General features: G+C 35.5%; 3 protein-coding genes across 6 annotated transcripts; 1 reads left to right on the forward strand and 2 right to left on the reverse strand.

Annotated features, from left to right (window-relative positions):
* Positions 1-463: 463 nt before the first annotated feature.
* On the reverse strand, positions 464-1635 carry LOC105111634 (protein YLS9-like). Its single transcript, XM_011007049.1, has one exon. It carries the CDS (start codon positions 1468-1470, stop codon positions 838-840), a length of 633 nt encoding a protein of 210 aa, XP_011005351.1. The 5' UTR covers positions 1471-1635; the 3' UTR covers positions 464-837.
* Positions 1636-4532: 2897 nt separating this feature from the next.
* LOC105111635 (two-component response regulator-like APRR5) lies at positions 4533-10293 on the reverse strand. 4 transcript variants are annotated; one of them, XM_011007054.1, is made up of 9 exons: positions 9501-10293; positions 8036-8197; positions 7808-7938; positions 7540-7695; positions 6662-6833; positions 6248-6569; positions 5356-6118; positions 5061-5180; positions 4533-5016 (listed from the first exon to the last, which is right to left on the reverse strand). In XM_011007054.1, exons 1-8 carry the CDS (start codon positions 9772-9774, stop codon positions 5073-5075), a joined length of 2088 nt encoding a protein of 695 aa, XP_011005356.1. In that variant the 5' UTR covers positions 9775-10293; the 3' UTR covers positions 4533-5016; positions 5061-5072. The 4 variants fall into 4 exon arrangements, with proteins under 4 accessions (XP_011005356.1, XP_011005353.1, XP_011005352.1 ...); XM_011007051.1 differs by having other exon boundaries at positions 4533-5009; positions 5054-5180; XM_011007050.1 differs by having other exon boundaries at positions 4533-5180.
* Positions 10294-12098: 1805 nt separating this feature from the next.
* LOC105111651 (ribosome-binding factor PSRP1, chloroplastic-like) lies at positions 12099-15064 on the forward strand. The gene is made up of 5 exons (XM_011007075.1): positions 12099-12488; positions 12647-12790; positions 12889-13137; positions 14358-14466; positions 14564-15064. The coding sequence occupies exons 1-5, from the start codon at positions 12201-12203 to the stop codon at positions 14692-14694; spliced, it is 921 nt and encodes a 306-aa protein (XP_011005377.1). The 5' UTR covers positions 12099-12200; the 3' UTR covers positions 14695-15064.
* Positions 15065-18535: the final 3471 nt, after the last annotated feature.

Below are 18535 nucleotides of genomic sequence, written 5' to 3' on the forward strand. Positions count from 1 at the left end.
AATTTATTCTTCACTTGCAGCAGTAGATGTGTATGATTAATATAATGTTTTTAGGGCTTTTGGAGACAGAAAATTCTATGACCTGGAATAGTATGTTCCTTAGTAAAAACAACTCCTTGGTATATTCATTAGCATACAGATTCAGATGTACTACGTGAGTAGTTTGGTTTGGAAGGCAGACAGAAGAAAGTAAATCTGAGAGAAAAGATTCCAGAAATCTAGTGGTCATAGGGACCCAGGAGTAGTCGTAGCTAGATTAATGTTATCCTGTGAGCACTAAAGCTGAAGGATTGACGTGGAAATTTCATTCATGGCAAAGGCAGCGAGTAAATTTCCTGCCTTCATCTCTTTTTCTCCTCAGATTCTCATCTCTATCAGTCACACTCCATTTCTTTCTGCTCAGAGGACATTCAGAGAAGCGAAGTTGAAACACTCAAACAAATAAAGCGTGCCCAATACCAACTTTTGGTGCGAGTAACTTATCATGAATCCATTGATTTCTGCCGCTTCCGTTATTGCCGCTGGGTTGGCAAGAACCCCTCAACATCATCTTCAACCCAAAAAAACCCACCTCAAAAGGATCTCTGGAATCCTGCCTTTTCAATCTCCAACTGTCACATGCTAAGCAAAATCGAAGTTGCCATGATAGAAGATTAAAGTGCACAATCCACAAGGTTTCATTAATACTCTCATCTCAACTGTAGTCTTAGCTTGTACTATAATTAATTTACAACACTTCGGAGAAGCAAAAACATGTAGACCACAAGATTAAATATCTTAGCAAGTAGTACTAAGTAACTCACTAGTAGCTTAGTTTGTTGCTTTGGCGGATCTTATTCAGACAGTGGTGGAGCATGCAGTCCCTTGCTTTGAACTCAAAGGTCCTGTTGGAAGAGTAGGTCCAAGAGCCATAACTGCAAGGCAATTAACATTGATTCGGTATCTGCCTGAAACCCATGTCCCTACCTTCCACCTGATCCTTCCATTAACCCTTAGATTTAGAACTAGTTTTCCAGCGGTCTGATCACGCCCCACTTCGTAATTGAAGGATGGAGCCACAGGCAATCCAGTTCCAACTAAAGATGTTGTTAATAGATTGCTATCCTGATGTCCTTGGTAGAATGGAGGAAGGGGGGAGTCAACAGTTATCTGCTGACCCTTGTAGGCAGCATAAACTTGTAACTCGTCGTAGTAAATGCCGACTTTTTGATTCGGGTTCTTGGAAAGCAGGGTAAGTTGGATAGAGGAGTTAAGAAGGTTAGGAGCTGAGAGGCTAAGTTGGTAGATATCAGCCTCTTTGAGAGAGAACTCAGGTTTGGCAGGGCGCAGGATAAGCCAGATGATCAATATTAGTGAGAGAAGGCTGGTGAAGAATGCCGAGAGGGCAAAGAAAAGCTTCTTGGATAGCTTGTTAACGTTTAGTCCTTGCTTGGCACAGTGTTTTGGAGATTCTATGGAGACTAGAGACATTTGCAGTAGGAAGGCAAAGGCGAGGGGAAGGGAAGGGGATCGAGAGGATGATGAGCAGAGGAGGTTTACAAGGCTAAGGAAGGCAGAAATGATGGGGTTAATAAAAGGGAGCACTGGAAATTACACAAAGCAGCGCAATTATTTTGCTCTGCCATGCTTGTGACTGGTTCATATATAAAGGAGTTGTTAAGAGATATTTACTTGTAAACTTCTCGAATTCACCCTTAAATCTATGGTTATAAATTCAATTAATATGTAATGCATTCATCTCCATCGTTGGATTATTCAATTCAACTAGTGCACCTGCTTTCCCTGAATGTAACGGATCTTCTAGTGTACATGGTGGGGCAATGCTATCCTTTTTAGAAAAAGCTTTCTGACTTGTTTGTTTTTCATTGCCTTGGAAGTCAATAGTATTTTCCAATATGAACTTGGAAATTCAAAAAGTGATTGCAATCTCATATTTGTTAGGGTAAGAGGTGGTTGCTTCTACGGTATTAATTTATGTGTCCCCCATAAGATAATATTGTCCATACTGTCTTTGTTTAATCATGTTCCACCAAGAGTTGATTCATTTTACAATGTCCAGCACTACTCAATGTCGTAGCATTACAAGAGCTATGTGAAGGTGGTCTTTTTCCAGGTCTTTGTCACCTTTAAAAAAATCTACAGCTTCTCCTACAATTCCTATCACAAGAGCTATTATTTTCAGTTCCTGTGTTATTTGTGGGCAACAATCACAGAAATATAGAGCGAGGAGCATTGAACATCTGATAGGGGTCCGGTATCTGAGATTTGGAACCTCTTTCAACATTGTTATCAACAGGCTTTACTTTTCAGGTTTAATTTATATTATATTATATGCATGCTTTTACAAGGGAAGGATCATCTAGCTAACGTGATGATTGACAAGATAGGATACGTTGGAAGCACTATAATGATAATTGTAAGGAAAGTAAGGCTTTTAAAAGAGCAAGATTTTATGGAGTAGTGGCCAGTAGCCTTTCTGGTGGAGTAGTGGAGATAAGTGTGTGAGTAATAATGCATTGGCCTAGTGGCTTCTCCGTAACTCTCTCTCTTTACTTGCTCAACTTGTGTACGTTCTAGTAAAGGGCTAAAAACTAACTAATTATGTTGAAAATGAAATTTAGATTCAAGGACAATAAGTTGATGGTGATTAATATTCCTGTTTAACTAATCACAAAAGTGTTTTCAAGTTGTGGGTGTCCTTAGTTTTATTGAGCTGTGCACAGGAAAGAGTTCAAAGAAGAGGAAACATTGAGAATCTCTAAACTAGCTTTGAGTAGCGGCTGCCATTACCTTTTGCTTAAGAAAAGCGTTGGTAAAGTAGGATGCTAGTTAAGAAACTATGGTTAGCGTGATGGTCGATGAAATCTCAGCCGTTCGACTCTACCATTCCATGCATGATCAGGTAAGCCTTGCATGATGAAGCCATGGGACCTCCTAATTAGGATCCTCAAAAGAATATTTCGTGTTAGAAACCATAACCCTACTTGCAGAACCCACAAGGCATTAGAGGATTGAAATCAAGGGAAAGAGTGGTTTTAGCCTTTTAGGTTCACTTTTGAATGGCTTCTGTTTGCAGTTTTCGTGTCTTCCAATCAAACAAGAAAGCTAGATGACCCCAGGATCTTAGTGATTCTTATCTGTACTCTTCTTTGCTGGATAAAATTTGCTTATTTTCTTTGTTACAGGACCCATTTTGGACCCATTATTCATTATTTATAACAGGAAAGATAAAAAAAAAAAAAAGAAGTTTGGCTTTATATTTCTGGATAAAAAAAAAGAAGTTTGGCTTTATATTTCTATGTTATTTTAGAGATAATTAAAGGATGTGCAGATGAGACTGGTGATTGTGGCTCTCGTACTAGCTTACTGTTTAGGATTCTCCACAGTATTGCCACTACGTGTTAGGTGTAATTTTTGTTGCAAGTGTGGATTAAAAAAAATTATATATTTTAGTTATATTGTGGTTTTTACAACCAAGATTTTTTTAAAAAAAAAAACGCTTTTAACTAATGATGGAACAAAATATAGTTTCGACGAAGCCTCCTCACTGTCTCTTAAATGCTTCAGAATGGGAGTGCTACGCTCCAATCCCGCCTTCCTTGCATTCTTTTCCAGAGTGGGGTAACAATATTTCGAAAACCATCAGTCAGAAAAAGCTAAATGAAGTTCTGATATCATGGCAGTGCCCCGTGAACTGGATTGTTTTTAAAGCCCATGTATTTTTCTACATTTGGTATATACCACTACTTCATCATCCCATTGAAATACGTTCTATCAGCCAGCCAGCCATCATCATCCTTCAAAGTGCATCGGCAGGGCCATTTGGTACAACACAAAATAAAAAAAAAAAGGAGAAAAAAGGCAAGCAACCTGAATGGCTCCTGATGCCACTCCTCTCTCTCGAATTGTAGAAAAAAGGCAAGCAACCTGAGCTCCTGATGCCACTCCTCTCTCTCGAATTTCACTGTCACCATACCAAACACTTTAGGAAAAAGGAGCCTTGTGTAAGACGTAAAACATATTTGAGCTCACAGGAAAACGCATCGCTTGTGATCATTGCACTGGTGTGATGAATACCAAGCTCGCCAGCTGTCCTAGTTACAGGAAACAACAACATAATCCATGCAACCCATGTTTACGGTACAAATTGAGACCCGAACTTGACCTCCTTGTATGTTTTTTCAGTACTGGCAGGAAAAGGAAAGTCACTCGAGGAAACAAACGATTGACATAAACCCTTCCACAACAACGTGAAAGCACATTATTTACCCAGCTTTCTTTAGAGATTCAAAGCTTTCTGCCGGATATTACCTAAATGTAAAGGCAGTCAGCCAGCTAAACAAAAAGACTGTGTCATGAACTATAATATTACGAGGGCGGAGCTATTGAGAACAACAGGATTCTTTAATCAGAGCTGCTGAAAAGAGAAGCATTTCCTTCAATCTCCACTCAATTTGTTCCGGGAGTTGTAAGAAGTCGGTCACAGAATAAAATAATCCACCATCTTAATAACTCATTTCAGATTATATACAAAACAAAAACAGATCATGCTGTTCAGTGCCATTAGGCATAAAAACCTGTTCAAAATATCTATGTAGTTGAGACGGCACGTTTACAAAACTATCACTTGCATAGTCAACCAATGGCAACACCTGGAGTTCAATGGTCTGAAAGATATATAACAATTAGTCAGAAAAATGGCCACAGAAACATAAACGAAGCCAAGCTTGAAAACCAGGCACAGACAAGCTGGTTGGATCTCGACAAAGTTTTTCCTAGTTCATGTACTAAATACCTACATGTTTTTGACGTAAATATACGTCAAAAATTAATAGAGGATGTTCCTCATGGAATGTACGGAAGAAAAACCTGTGAAATAGAAAACTACGCAGTTATATCTACAAATCGGCTCAAGCATGGACGTGATGCCAGGAACAACTTCAGACTAACATATTGTTCCCTCTAGGCTTCAAGGAGCGGAACGAAGATACAATCAGAGCTCTCTAAGTTATCACTGAATCCACCCTAATCGACTTTAATTACAATAGCTTACTATCACTTGAATTGCCACTCTACTGATCAGTTTCCGCAGGTGACGGATCAATGTGCACTTGGCGAACGAATTGTCCTTTCACTCTAGGACGATGCTCAGCAAGTTTTTTTCTGCTCTCATACCGAACCTGCACATAAATTCTTTTTTTTTAAAAAAAAAATGAACCACATATTTACTATTCTAATTGTGGTGTAGTTAAGTGTTTCTCACTATGTCACTGTAACCAGACAATAATCAATGCTAATCGTATTATTATGTTGCTGCAACAGTGGTGAAGATGACAGATGAAGGTGATACCATACCTTCTTCTCATAGCATCTCTCTTTACGCTTCAAGCGAAACTTAGTTAGAGCTGCTTCTCTTTGAATAGATCTATGAGAGTATGAATGTGTGAAAGCACCTTCCTCATTCTTGCTCTCAGAAGCATCCCTGACAATAGCAACTTGATCAACATTTCCATTGCTTCCAGAAGTGCTTCCATAGCCCATGCTGTTAAAGTGACTTGCAGCACCATTACAGAAACTGCTACTTGCACTCTGATCAGTGGCAGGAGAAATAAGTCCTCTATCTTCCAAGGAATCCAATCTGTTTTCTTGCTTTTTTAGTGAACCATTGGTGGAATCATTTGTATGCTGACCAAGTCGATCATAGAGCTGTTCGGAGGTGCTCCCATGATTGGAATGTTGAAATTGGTTCACTTTATAGGTAGGCTCTTGCTGGCAAGCTGAACCTGGACTCATCGCTGGTGATAAACCTGATTGTTTGCAAAATATTGGGGGAAACACAGAGCCATAACTGTTGCATAGATTATTGAGTCTTGTTTCCTTTGCTTGAATTTGGATCGGAAACACACTTTGTCCAGGAGATGAAGTTGCAATTTCAGATTCCTTGGTTTGACCAGCTGCCAGAGAGATATCACTTTTTTGAGTGCTTGGTGCTAGACTCAGGGCATCAGAGTTGCAGCCAGTACTGGATATTTTTCTGTCATAATTGGTTCCTAATTCCTTCTGATTCCCAGTACTTTCCAGTGCTGAATGTGGAAGCTGCAGAGGCCTGTTAATGTACCTGCAGGAGCATCATTGAATGTATTAGAAAACAGATGCTACAGGGTATATCATTTTATCTCCTGTTAGTTTAGTGACAACCAAAACATAAATTGTATCAAGGATATAGCGAACAGAAATAGGAACTCACTGGGTAAAGGCTGAGGCATTAGAATGCTGGAGAGCGCATCTTTCTTCTGTATGTCGAATCTCAAACCCACTTGGATGAGATCTTCTCAAGGAAAGATCCAAATGTGGAGAAGAATCAAAGTTGATTTTGATGTTATTGAAAGAAGAACTGCGATTAGTAGATGCTCCCATGAAATCAAAGGCTTCTCTGTGAGAGTTGGCAAGGGCACCATAGTTGTCACAACTCTCAATGGCAACATAAGCATCCGTTCTTCCATTTCCTGGAGAAATTTCCATATCCACATCCATTTTATTAGCATCCTCGCGGGCAGCTGCAGCGGAACCTAATTCAAGTGAAACATACATAAAATGTCAGTTATCCTCAAAGAATTTAACAAATAAGATAATGCTCGATGAAATTGTTCAGTACTTTTACCTTCAGCTTCTCTATCATGCAAAAGCAATTTCTGACCCAGATTCACATGCATTTCAGGCTTCTGAATATTCATGTCAGTCAACGAAAATATGCTCCGTACAGGCTGCAAAAATTCCTGCATATTTTCCATGTGAGTGCTCTCAGCTTCCAAGTCTGGCCTTGTACAAGAGCTCTGCAAGAGAAAAAAAAGCATCCACTCTCTACATGAAACCTCATGTAGCCAACCAAAACAGGAAGGAAATTTCTTTTAATCATAAGTAGACTCATAAATGAAGATATGTATGTCCTCGATGATATATACATTTGAGGTTCTAGAACCATTCAATTAGCCCATGAGTCTCATTTACCTAAGGGATTCAGCATTCTAGATGAACTGTGAATCAATTCGTAGGATGAGACTGATATGGAATCTGAATAATTCTAGAATAAGCAATTGAAATAAGTTCATGACTGACTAAGAGGATGAATTGAAACAATGACTAAAGACTTAAAAGATGGTGTTCTCATTCAAATTAAACCTGACAGGGTTTCAGTTGAGGCTATAGCAGAAGAATGGGTCCATGTTGTCCAAATAATGTTTCAACTTTCAAGCACCATGACCTAATCTGAGTAAGTTGTATTTGGCTTCAAATGTTTCCGGCTTTTCGACTATGCACTGCAAAATTCACCTCAAAAACATCTGAGGCAACTTTATTTTCATTTAATACGAAATCTTCACATGCGGCTACTAATAAAAGAGATGTGAATTGGCAGAATGGTAGTTATGCTTTTATTACAGAAGCACATGAAAGAACAAACTTCATCTTTTTAGAGAGGTCTCATGCTAAGCCATGCACCAAGAAAAGCATATGCTCTCTCATATATGAAAGAGTACTAACCTGAGCATCACTCCCTTTCTCTGTTTGCCCTTTACTCCTCTGAATAGAAGCCATTTCTCCACTTGCATGATTGCTGGCAGGACTATTTTCTGAAGTGGCTTCAATCTTGTCCTGTCCAACGCTTTCATCTTGGGGGCCATTTCCTCCAGCAAGGGACTGAGAAAGTGGGAACTGGTTAGGGCTCATCTAGAATGATAAGTTAATAACCTTCAATTAACATGAAAAGAAGAGAAAATGATATAAACGATTAAGTGAATAGAAGACATACAGATTGTCTTCTCCATACATGTTGCCACAAGTTTCTCAGTTCATTTTTCCTTAAAGGCTTAACAAGATAGTCAGCAGCACCTCTCAACATGCATTTATAAACTGTACTAATTGAATCCTGAGAGGACATCACTGCAAAATCACCCAAAAGCATTGATGTAAGTTCCCTTATCATGAGGGATAATTAAATCATTTCTATTCATCTAGAAATTCATTCTTCCTATCATACTTATGACTGGAATGTTTTTGCAAATCTCATGCTCCATTATAATAGTAAGAAGAGGATATCCAGATATTGAAGGCAAATCCACTTCAGTCAATATGAGGTCTATGCCATGTGGCCTTCCTTTCAGTATCTCCCATGCCTTTAAGCCGTCAGGAACACTAACAACTGCTCAACAGAAAATAAAGAAGAAGAAGAAAATCATCTCAGTGCTTACATAACGTTATGAAATATTTATCATCTGGCATATAGTTTAGTACTGAATACATTGCGACATCAGGTGGTGGAAATAAAACAAGTCAAAAGGACAGGAACTCTCTCACACCAATAGTCAAATTTCCTAAAGCCTGCAAGCACAGGATCCCTCACACCAAGAGCCAAATTTCTATCTTAGGCCTACCAAAGGTAGGGCGAGCTCTTTGACAGTGACTTCTAGTAGGGCGATGAAAGGCTACTTCAATCTAAGTGGATATAAGGAGTTCATGTCCCGGTAGTATAAATTGTCCTCATATGGATGTCGCCAGGTATGGCAGCATGTTATTAGCCATGCTGGGAAAGAAGAGGATTTGCTTTGCATCGATAGAAGCTCAATAAGGTGTAAAAGATAATTATTTTTCTTTTTCAGCACAATGCCTACTTCAAATGACCATGAATCTTGAACTGTTTAAAATAATGAGTGTTGCGAGATATATATAAAAAGCTATTTCCATGGTTGTTTTTAAGGCCAAAGTCCACCATTCCATGTGTTTCTGACTTGTTTTCTGCTCCAGAGTCCCGGTTCTCAGGCAATTTAGGTTCATTCATATTTTCCAAACTTGGAAAAGTTATTTTTCCACGCCCAACAAACATCCAATATCCCTACAAATTAAGATTAGACTTGCTTTAAGTGGATGTCTGTTGGCTTTTTAGAGCTTTCTTTTGTTAGATGCATCAGGACTGATTCAAATCACTTGTATCTTACCAGTTTCTGTAAATTTGAAATTTTTTTTTCCTTATTCCCTATATGGTTATCGTTCAACTTATCCATCAAAACCAGAAGAGCAAGATAGTAGAATTAAAAGAAAAAAGGAAAACATGTTCCTGGTTATAATACAAAGAAGATCTTTTCCTGGTCTCAAAACAACTAGAAATCATGTCAATAAATAAGTAGCTTAACAAGAACTTAACCTCAAATCACAAGCTGCACATAACAGTCCTTTCTTCAGAGGTCAAGTTTAGATCAACATACATGCATACTTAAATTAAAAAAAACCTGCAACTTGAGTCCCAAAACCATAATGTTACAAAACAAGACTCCTCATTTCTCCATCAAACAAAACATAAGCACACGTCACAAGCAACCATGCTTAAAAAAAGATAACACAAACAGAAAAACCAACAAGAACCCAGTTCACAAGAATAATCACAAAATTAATAAAAAAAAAAAAAACAACAATTGAACCAGTTTGAGAAACAAGATCAAGCAACTTACCTCTATAACTACATTTCCTAAGAAGAGCAGCAATTATCTGTCTAGTTGAATCATCAGCTTCAACTAACAGCACCCTCAACACCATTCTTGGTAGAAACCCGTCCCCTCTCACTAACCCGTCATTCAAACCTTCACCTTCTTTCTTCTTTTTCTTCTTTTTTTTCACCTCCCCTGCCGTTTCTTCTTTACTCTGTTTCCTCTGTTTTTCCTCCTCTCTTTCACTCTTTGATCTCACTTCCAATTCTTCACCACTACTAATCACTACCTCCCCCATCACGTTACAATCTCTCCCTGCCTCTAAAGTCACAGTATTTTTTGCACTTTTTTTTGGGAGGTGCTTTTCTTGGTCTTCTTGTTGGCAAGCGCAGCATAAAACACAGAAAAATCTAACCCTCTCCTAAAAATTCTAAAAATATCTGAAACAACCCACCACCTCTAATATCGTCCCAAGATCCTATGGCTGTGAAACAGATTCCATTGCCTACCCCATCTGATCCTACAGTCCACAATTTGCCATCCCTAAAAATATCTAAAAATATCTAGATGCCACTAGTGTATGGGTCCATATCTGGACACATCAGCCACCCCATCTGTGTACAGAGTCCATGTATTTAGTAGTACCAACGTGTGGTGTAATAGTGTTTAAGGATCAGAAGTGAATGGATGGCTCACTGGGAAGCTTTGATCTCTTTAGTTTGGTGGTGCATATTTAAGGGTCAACAACAAAAGGCGAACAAGTTTACTCCACTTCCTCTTAAACCAGCTTCTCCTCTCTCAGATATTTCTTCTGATATTTTGCGAGTGGAGGATAACTTTTTCATCTGGGGTGTTGAGATATTTTTGCAAGTGCTTCGGAGGAGACACTTGCCATCTCATGGTTGGGATTTTTCCACATGGAAGGGCATTAATAGCGTGTTTATAAGTGACTTATGGGTTATTTTTAAAATGTTTTTTTATTTAGAAAATATGTTAATAATATTTTTTAACTTTTAATATTATTTTAAAAAAAATTAGTATATTAAAATAATTTAAAAACATAAAAAAAATATTAATTTAAAAAAATTAAAAATATATTTTTAAAAGACAATACTTAAACACAGAATGGTGATGATTTGTCATAAAAAAATATATTAATTTAAAAAAATTAAAAATATATTTTTAAAAGACAATACTTAAACACAGAATGGTGATGATTTGTGGTGGCGGCTTTTGCCTGCCAGAGATGACATGCTTCTTTTTTAATTGGGCTATGGGAGCTTCACTCTCTTTGATCATGAGATCTTGCGTCTACTCGCTTGATTATTGAAGGAAATGGCATCCAAACCAATGTAATGTATCCACTGACCCTCCTCTTGGACACCATGGGGGCTTCGATTTCTCCTCCTGTTGTGTTTGCTTTTCATTGGACAATTGGGATTGCATTCATCTATTTTACATGATAAATTAAACTAATCAAGTCATTAGAATCCTCGTGTCTACTTTAATTATCAGTCACCCTCTAGCTTGTACGTGTGTGGCCATCGTTGAAGATGATGATGTGTTGCCTGGTTTGCTTACAAGCTTTAGATTGTAGCTAGTGGGATAAGCTGTCCTCACAAAAATGCAAAAGCAACGCCACGTGGCTCTCATGATACGGACCCTTCGTGCCCCCTTTATCCTTTTCCTTTCTCGTATTTTCCTTTAAAAAACTCTTCAAAGTTGAATCCACAACTTTAATGGCAAGGCAGCACAACATAGGAGCGAAGGGTAGCAGCTCGTACACATGTTTAGCGAAGGGTAACACCTCCTAATAATACTTGATATCATAAGGGTTTAGCCTCACTTTAATGGAAATGCTTAGTGTTCAAGGATCTTTGTTCTTTTTTCTAGATTTTTAAAGTTGGATTCTAAGGCTATCATCTAATATATATATATATATATATATATAATTTAGCAATATGAAACATACTTTTAAGATTATTTATAAAGTTAACGTTTAATTATTATTTTGAGAATAATTTGAACCTTAAACTAACATACAAGAGAATTTCTTCTTCTTACAATAAATAAAAAGAAGAGTTCGACTGAAACACATACAAATTGCTTTGAAATCTTCCATAATTGTTGAAAAAATGAGAAAAATAAAAGTCTAGACTTACTAAGATTTTGTTTATGAATAGAGACTAACCTAAACATTTGATCCAATTTGATGGTTGAATCAATTAGCTCGATGACTTAATTTTTGGTACTGAATGCTTTGACATTAAGAATTTAATCACACAAAAAGAATTTGATTGGCTTAAAACCAACAAAGCTTTCAACTCCCTGCCCACAATTAGGCCCTTCTAATTCAACATATTTCCTTATCTTTTCTTTTTTCTTTTTGTGATTTTTGTCACAGATTCTGGGCAGAAGAAATTGGAGGCCAGAGCAAGATCACACTTAGTCATATGTTCAAGCATAAGGAAATGAGATATGGGCACCAACACATTGAGGCCATAAGCCCATTCCATAATACCACTAAGACATGAAGATTGAAATGGGCTCATGAGCCTAAAGATTCAGTCCACATCTTGTGGGGACCAAACAAAACCCAGCATTGAACATCCATCGGCTGACGTGTCCTTATCCATTTCTCTTGCCAGAGAGAGATCTTTCCAAAAACCTCACGTTTTCCTACGTTTTCCAGCAATCCAAACAGACCTCAAAGAAAAATTGGCGATGGCTTCTCTTGTCGAAGGTACTTTGCAGACAAGCTTTAACAACCCATTTGTCTCATTATCACCAACATCACCTAAGACTTCACTAGCTTCTTCTTCAGTCATTTCTACCAAGACCCAGATCCCAAAATCATCTCTCAAGTCCAGTTTTTTAGGCAAAAATATGAGCTTTATTGATTTGGGAAGGACAGCAAGGACACCTTTAACCCATGGTGGTTACTCAGTTAAGATGTCATGGGATGGTCCACTTCACTCTGTCAAATTAATCATTCAAGGCAAAAACTTGGAGGTTTTGCTTTAAACTCTCTAAAGATTCCAACTTCTAAATTTACATTTCTAATTCTTTATGTCTTTGAATTCTTTAAAATGATTCAAGTTTTGATTTAATTTTTTTTTGTTATTTACTGTCCAAATTGTAAATGTAACAAAATGTTTGGTTTGGTATAGTTAACTGATACGGTTAAGAGACATGTGGAAGACAAAGTAGGAAAGGCAGTTCAAAAACATAGTCATCTTGTTAGGGAAGTCGATGTAAGATTGTCTGTTAGAGGTGGAGAGTTGGGGAAAGGTCCGAGGATTAGAAGATGCGAGGTACCATTTACATTTTTAATTGAAAATTAGCTTTCATGCTCTTGGGTTTGCTTTAAATTGGTTGTTTTCTTTTCTTCATGGCCTGGTTTTCCTTGTAGGTGACTTTGTTTACAAATAGGCATGGAGTGGTGAGAGCAGAGGAAGATGCTGAGACAATCTATGCAAGTATTGATCTGGTGTCGTCAATTATTCAAAGAAAGTTGAGGAAGATTAAGGAGAAGGAGTCTGATCATGGTAGACACATGAAAGGGTTTAATAGGCTGAAGGTTAGAGAACCAGTGCCACAAGTGGTGGAGGGTGATGCGGATGAAGTTTCACAGCAAGAAGTTGAGGACTCCATCGAAGAGGTTTGTCTCTCTTAAATTACTGTTTAATCAAATTAATCTCGTTGTTTATGTTGTCATTATTGTTTTTGCTTCTATTTGGTTGCTATGCATTGTTTTGCATCACCAAATTTAAGTCTCATCTGTTCATGAGTTCATTCAATATGGTCATAGAATAATCTATACACCATAAAGAGCTCTTCCTATTCCACCATCTAGTGACCAGTGTGGCATGTCTAATTTGCAGAAATTTAGGATCATACCTTGTGCCACGGCTAATGCCATGTTGATTCTCTTAGCTAATCATTTATAGACTCCGTGAAAGGAAATTGTTTCACACAAATTTTGTGCTCATAAAGGATTTGAGTCTCAATCTTTTCAAATTATGGCATGGCACTGAAAATTCTTCCTTGCAGCTTGGTGCCATTTTGTAACAAGCCTAGCTGCTGGAAAATTGAACAACTCACTGTTGAAACTTATACAATGAAAGAAAATAACAAAGCCAAGCCTTGTTCCTAGTTCTGAATTATTCAAGGTAGCCAACCTCCTAAATTTCTAAACTAAAGACATAACAGAATTCACTCTCAGATGCCCCTACTGCAGCCAACAGTGGCTGTTATTTATATTAAGAAACTGGAACAGAACAAGCTAAAGAAATGGGAAAAGAAATTCAAATTTCCTTCCCCCCTGCTGCCAAGGAATTTGAACTTCAAGTTCTTTATCTCCTTATCTAGAGATCTTGTTGAGTGGAGTTTGTCCCATATATGTTCTGCTCTTAGAGTTAGAGTGTGTTTGGCAGTGTGGTAGCGGTTGCGTTTCAAATAACTTTTTATGCCGAAATGTATGCCAATAATGTTTTTTTATTTTTTAAAAATTATTTTTAACATCAGCACATCAAAACGATCTAAAACGTACAAACCATATTAAATTTTAATAAAAATAAAAAATAAAATTGTTTTGAATTTTTTGGGAATGCAGGTTCAACCGCGTTTCCAAACACAGCCTAGTCTTCCAACCAGGATAAGACTCTTTCTTAAACTTTGAAGTTTCACTGTTATCTTCCCTCAATTTTTTTCGATATTGTTGGTAACAGACTGTTACACAATGCACTGATACCAACAATTGAAACTATATAAATAACATTCCTTCAATTTGTAACTTTGTTAATTCATTTCACTGCGAACCTCCATATATCATTCTTGTCTGCCATAGATTCTCTCTCTAAATTCTAAACTGATTGCCAGGTTGTTCGCACAAAGTTTTTTGACATGCCACCTTTGACTGTCTCGGAAGCTATTGAGCAGCTGGAAAATGTCAATCATGATTTCTATGGTTTCAGGAATGAAGAAACTGGTATGAACTTATGCAGCTTGTTTCAATTTGTTTTTCACTTATCCTCTGCAATCTGTTAACTTGTATAGGTACTGAATTGCTGTGTGCTTGTTTCCAGGTGAGATAAATATTGTTTACAAAAGAAAAGCTGGTGGATATGGTCTCATCATACCTAAAGGAAATGAAGAAGCTGAGAGATTAGAGCCTTTGGTGGTAGAACCAGCTAGAGAATCATCATTGGCAGAGTAACCAGGCCTAGAAAATAAGATCTTCCTAAAAAATAGATTACAAAACCCACGTTTTTGGTAATGCTGTATTTACAATGCTAAGGCATCTAAGAGAGCATGATATAGGGTTCGAGACCTGGTGAGCGCACACTAACGAGATGTCATGACATGATTGTACTGGTTATTAGATTTTGGAAGATTAGGTTCAGTGTGCCGTGTCCCAACTTTTACTGGAATGAGAAGACAAATCTTGCAATTTATAAGATGGAAATCAATTCGATAAATTCTTCTTTCGATGCGGACGAGTCTTAACTATTTTCTCATTCCTGTGGATTTTCACTTCTTTGTTATGTAATGGAAATCAATTCGATAAAGTCTTCTTTCCTGTTGTATTTTCTCGTCATGCTATGTATGGTTCTTTGCTTGCTGCCATGTTTGGTTTTCCCTGGTTGGGAATTCTCTCTAGCGAAGTCTTGCACGAGCCTACTTCTGCGAAACTTCTGCCTATGTTCAAACAAGTAAAAATTCGATTTCTTACAACATGTGCCTCATCTGACCCAGTTTAGGTCGTGGCTTGCATTTGCCTTCCAGAGCGGTGGAAAACTTCTTGGTGAAAGAGATGTCCATTATCCCGGTTATGGAAATGTCAAGTGGAGGTTCAGTAAAGAGTTCATATGTGGATGAAACAGCTCCCTGTTAGCAATACTATCGTGAAGCTTACGAACATATGTTTATAACCATAGCAATTAGATTTCAATTGTCAGAAAATACAAATGCATACCGTAGAAAAGAAATTGTTAACTCTTTGTCTAGTCTATCCAAGTCCTTAATCTGTGCACATGGAGAAATCAGAGGTTTTCTTGTTGTACGAGAGACTCCATATAATTTTACTTTGTGAAACGTATTTTTTCTAAATACTTCTCTCCCATCTAAAGGTGTGTGTGTATATATATATAACCCATGGAAAGTTAACATATTTAAAATATACAACCCTTTTTATATAACATTTCAGGGGAAAATTAATTAATATGGAAAAATTTATTATTTAATCATTAATGAATAATGGGGCATAAAATAATGTTTTAATTAAAAAAATTAAAACGTCGCTAACATTCTCTCCCTTGGCTATTCAACATATAATATATATACCAATTCAATATTCATATATCCTTAAATTTTTTCTCATCGATACAATATCATTTACACCAAGAACAAAAGAGTTCAAATTACATAAATCATGGTGATAAGTATTTTGAAGCAAGTTCTACCTTCCATGTATTACAATGCAACTTTCTCTTTTGAATCAAAACCATAAGTTGTATATATTTTTATGAATAAACTTCCAGATATTCATTTAGGGTCACAAATAAAAATTCAAATATATATTGTGATTCTCTAAATGACATGTATACAACTAAGATAATGTTTGAGAAACGCGATTGAAACCGTGTCTTTTAAATATTTTTTTAAAAAAAATTATTTAAAATTATTTTTTTATGTTTTCAAATCGTTTGTCTTTTGAATAAAAAAATTATGCAAGTCACAAAATATAGAGCTAATATTTTAAGCATAGCAATCACTCTCTTTTAAATAAAGATTTAAGAGATTTCTCATTGGTGATTCGTGTAGATTACCATTGAAGATCGGATAATTGAATGATTTATAATTTACAACGACTTAGCCTTTAAAGAATTATTTAAAGCCAAAAAAGATCACACCTTCAGGTGATAAATTTCTAAATAACTCTAAATCTATCTAACATGATTCTAGAAATTCTTGAATAATTTTGTTTTATTATTTATACTACGTGTATGACATTTAAAAATCCAACAAGTTTCTAACTCTATTAAACTTTCTTTTCTTTGTTTATGGCCATTGATGTTTCCCAAGGGATCAAGCACAAGTCAAATACCATTTCTAAATTTTTAAGAGCTTTCTCTCAAAGTCCAAAGGTGGGGAGAATGCATGCTTCTAAGATTCACATTATAAGAAAAGGAAGAGATTAAAAACAAAGGAAGAATAATAAGAGAGGCCTTGAGGCTTGATAGTGCTGAAATTGTATTATGATTTGCCTCAATTTTAGTTATATACTAGATAGGTGATCCATGTTATGCCATGAGTTGGGTTAAATTTCTTTTAATGTAAAAAACAAAATGTTAAGGCAATGCTAATGTTTTGAAAGAAGTAAGAAAAATATGAAATCCAGATTAATGACTCAACTGAGTTCAATAAACCCAATCAATTTAATAATATGATTTAACAAGACATCATAAATAATATGAAAAAAAAAACAATTATTAACCATAAAAAGTAAGTTGTCATTACGATTTTGAGAGGAAAAGAAAGAAAAGCCAATTAGAGACCTACAATTGTTCCATCATGGACACCATTAAACTACCAGAAAAACCTTGTCAAAATAATTCTAATGTCATTGTAAAATGCTCTATGACAACACCAAAACAAACCATACACACTATTAGAGTAATGACCTAAAAGAAAAACTAAATAAAAGATTACGAGATGAACATCTCATGTTTATATTTAATTTAGTTCAAAAACAAGATTTCTATATATAAAAAAAACTAAATTTAATAGAGAACAACAAATAGAAAGATTCGAGAAAAAAAATGAAGCAAACCCGAGTGAATTTTCTAAATTAGGTTAATCTCCCAAATTCATAATCAGTGAAATCCTAAATCCAGGCTTAATTAAAAAGCTTATTTTTTTTCACAAATTCAATATTGAAGTATAAAATTAGAAAAACATATCAATTTAAAAAAATTATCAAGAAAAAAAATAGTAATTAAAAGAATAAGAATTAAATTAGTAGGAAAAAACTAAAGGATGATGAAATAATAAAAAAAAACTTTTAAAAATCATCTCAAATAAAATAAATATCAACTAAGAAAAGAAGGACCAAATATAAAAAATAAAAAATTGAAGGGAGATGATATTTTAAATAAACAAATTAAATTTTATAAATTATCTTAAATGAAACAAATAGTAATAAAAAAATAAAAATTAACTCTAAAAAAAGAATAAATGAAGGGCTGCTTTTAAATTTTAGAGGGTCAGTACATAAACCAACAATAAACAAAAAGAAGTTGGCCACGCTAAACTAAAGAGCCATTTGGAACATGTTCTCTAAACAAAAGGATGTCGAAGTTTGAGCACCATATGGCTTCTCAAGAATATTCCAAAGGATGCAAAGAAAATCTATATGCTAATACGTGCATTGCAAAAAAAATTTTAAATAATATTTATATTAAATTAATTATAAAAAAGCCCTCAACAAAGTTGAATATTACAAAAAAAAAACCCAATATAAAATGATGCAAAGGCTACTGATTATAGGTTATAAAATCTTTGCTTTCAAGGTTAAATGAATTATTTTACTATTTTTAAAAATAAAAAATGATAAAACCTCTATAACTAGGTGTAAAATGTTTTTCCTTTAAAAAAAATAAAGTAATTTTATTGTGCTAAAAAATATAGAAAGACCTTTTGGATACCATCTAATTTGAAAATGATTTTTTGACCATTAAAAAGACAATTCTATCCTTATGAAATTCTTAATGATTTTTTTATAGAATAACAAAATTATCATTTTATTAAAATAATTCATAGTAACATGCATCTTGGTATACAATAAAAAACTAAGCTCTAATATATTTTTTAATAAGTGTTTTTTATATAGTACAATGAATCCTACTAAACTTAGAATACTAAATGGAACATACTAAATTTAAAATATTAAACTGAAAATGATTACAATAATATAATACACAGGTCTTGCGCCTTAAATTATGTTCGATCAGACTAATTATGTTGGAATCTACTCCACCTTTTGAGCACTGCCTTTT

Source organism: Populus euphratica, unplaced genomic scaffold, assembly GCF_000495115.2.
Source record: "Populus euphratica unplaced genomic scaffold, PopEup_1.0 scaffold464.1, whole genome shotgun sequence".
Lineage (NCBI taxonomy): Eukaryota > Viridiplantae > Streptophyta > Magnoliopsida > Malpighiales > Salicaceae > Populus > Populus euphratica.

Bases quoted from the DNA above. Each gene is read 5' to 3' on its own strand.
- LOC105111635 (XM_011007054.1), bottom strand. From the start codon at position 9,774: ATGGGGGAGGTAGTGATTAGTAGTGGTGAAGAATTGGAAGTGAGATCA. The intron at 7,696-7,807 runs GTATGTCTTCTA...CCACTTTCTCAG, and splicing joins ATGTATGGAGAAGACAATCT to TCCCTTGCTGGAGGAAATGG. The intron at 6,119-6,247 runs GTGAGTTCCTAT...ATGCTCCTGCAG, and splicing joins AATGCCTCAGCCTTTACCCA to GTACATTAACAGGCCTCTGC.
- LOC105111651 (XM_011007075.1), top strand. From the start codon at position 12,201: ATGGCTTCTCTTGTCGAAGGTACTTTGCAGACAAGCTTTAACAACCCA. The intron at 12,489-12,646 runs GTTTTGCTTTAA...GGTTTGGTATAG, and splicing joins TTCAAGGCAAAAACTTGGAG to TTAACTGATACGGTTAAGAG. The intron at 13,138-14,357 runs GTTTGTCTCTCT...ACTGATTGCCAG, and splicing joins TTGAGGACTCCATCGAAGAG to GTTGTTCGCACAAAGTTTTT.
- LOC105111634 (XM_011007049.1), bottom strand. From the start codon at position 1,470: ATGTCTCTAGTCTCCATAGAATCTCCAAAACACTGTGCCAAGCAAGGA.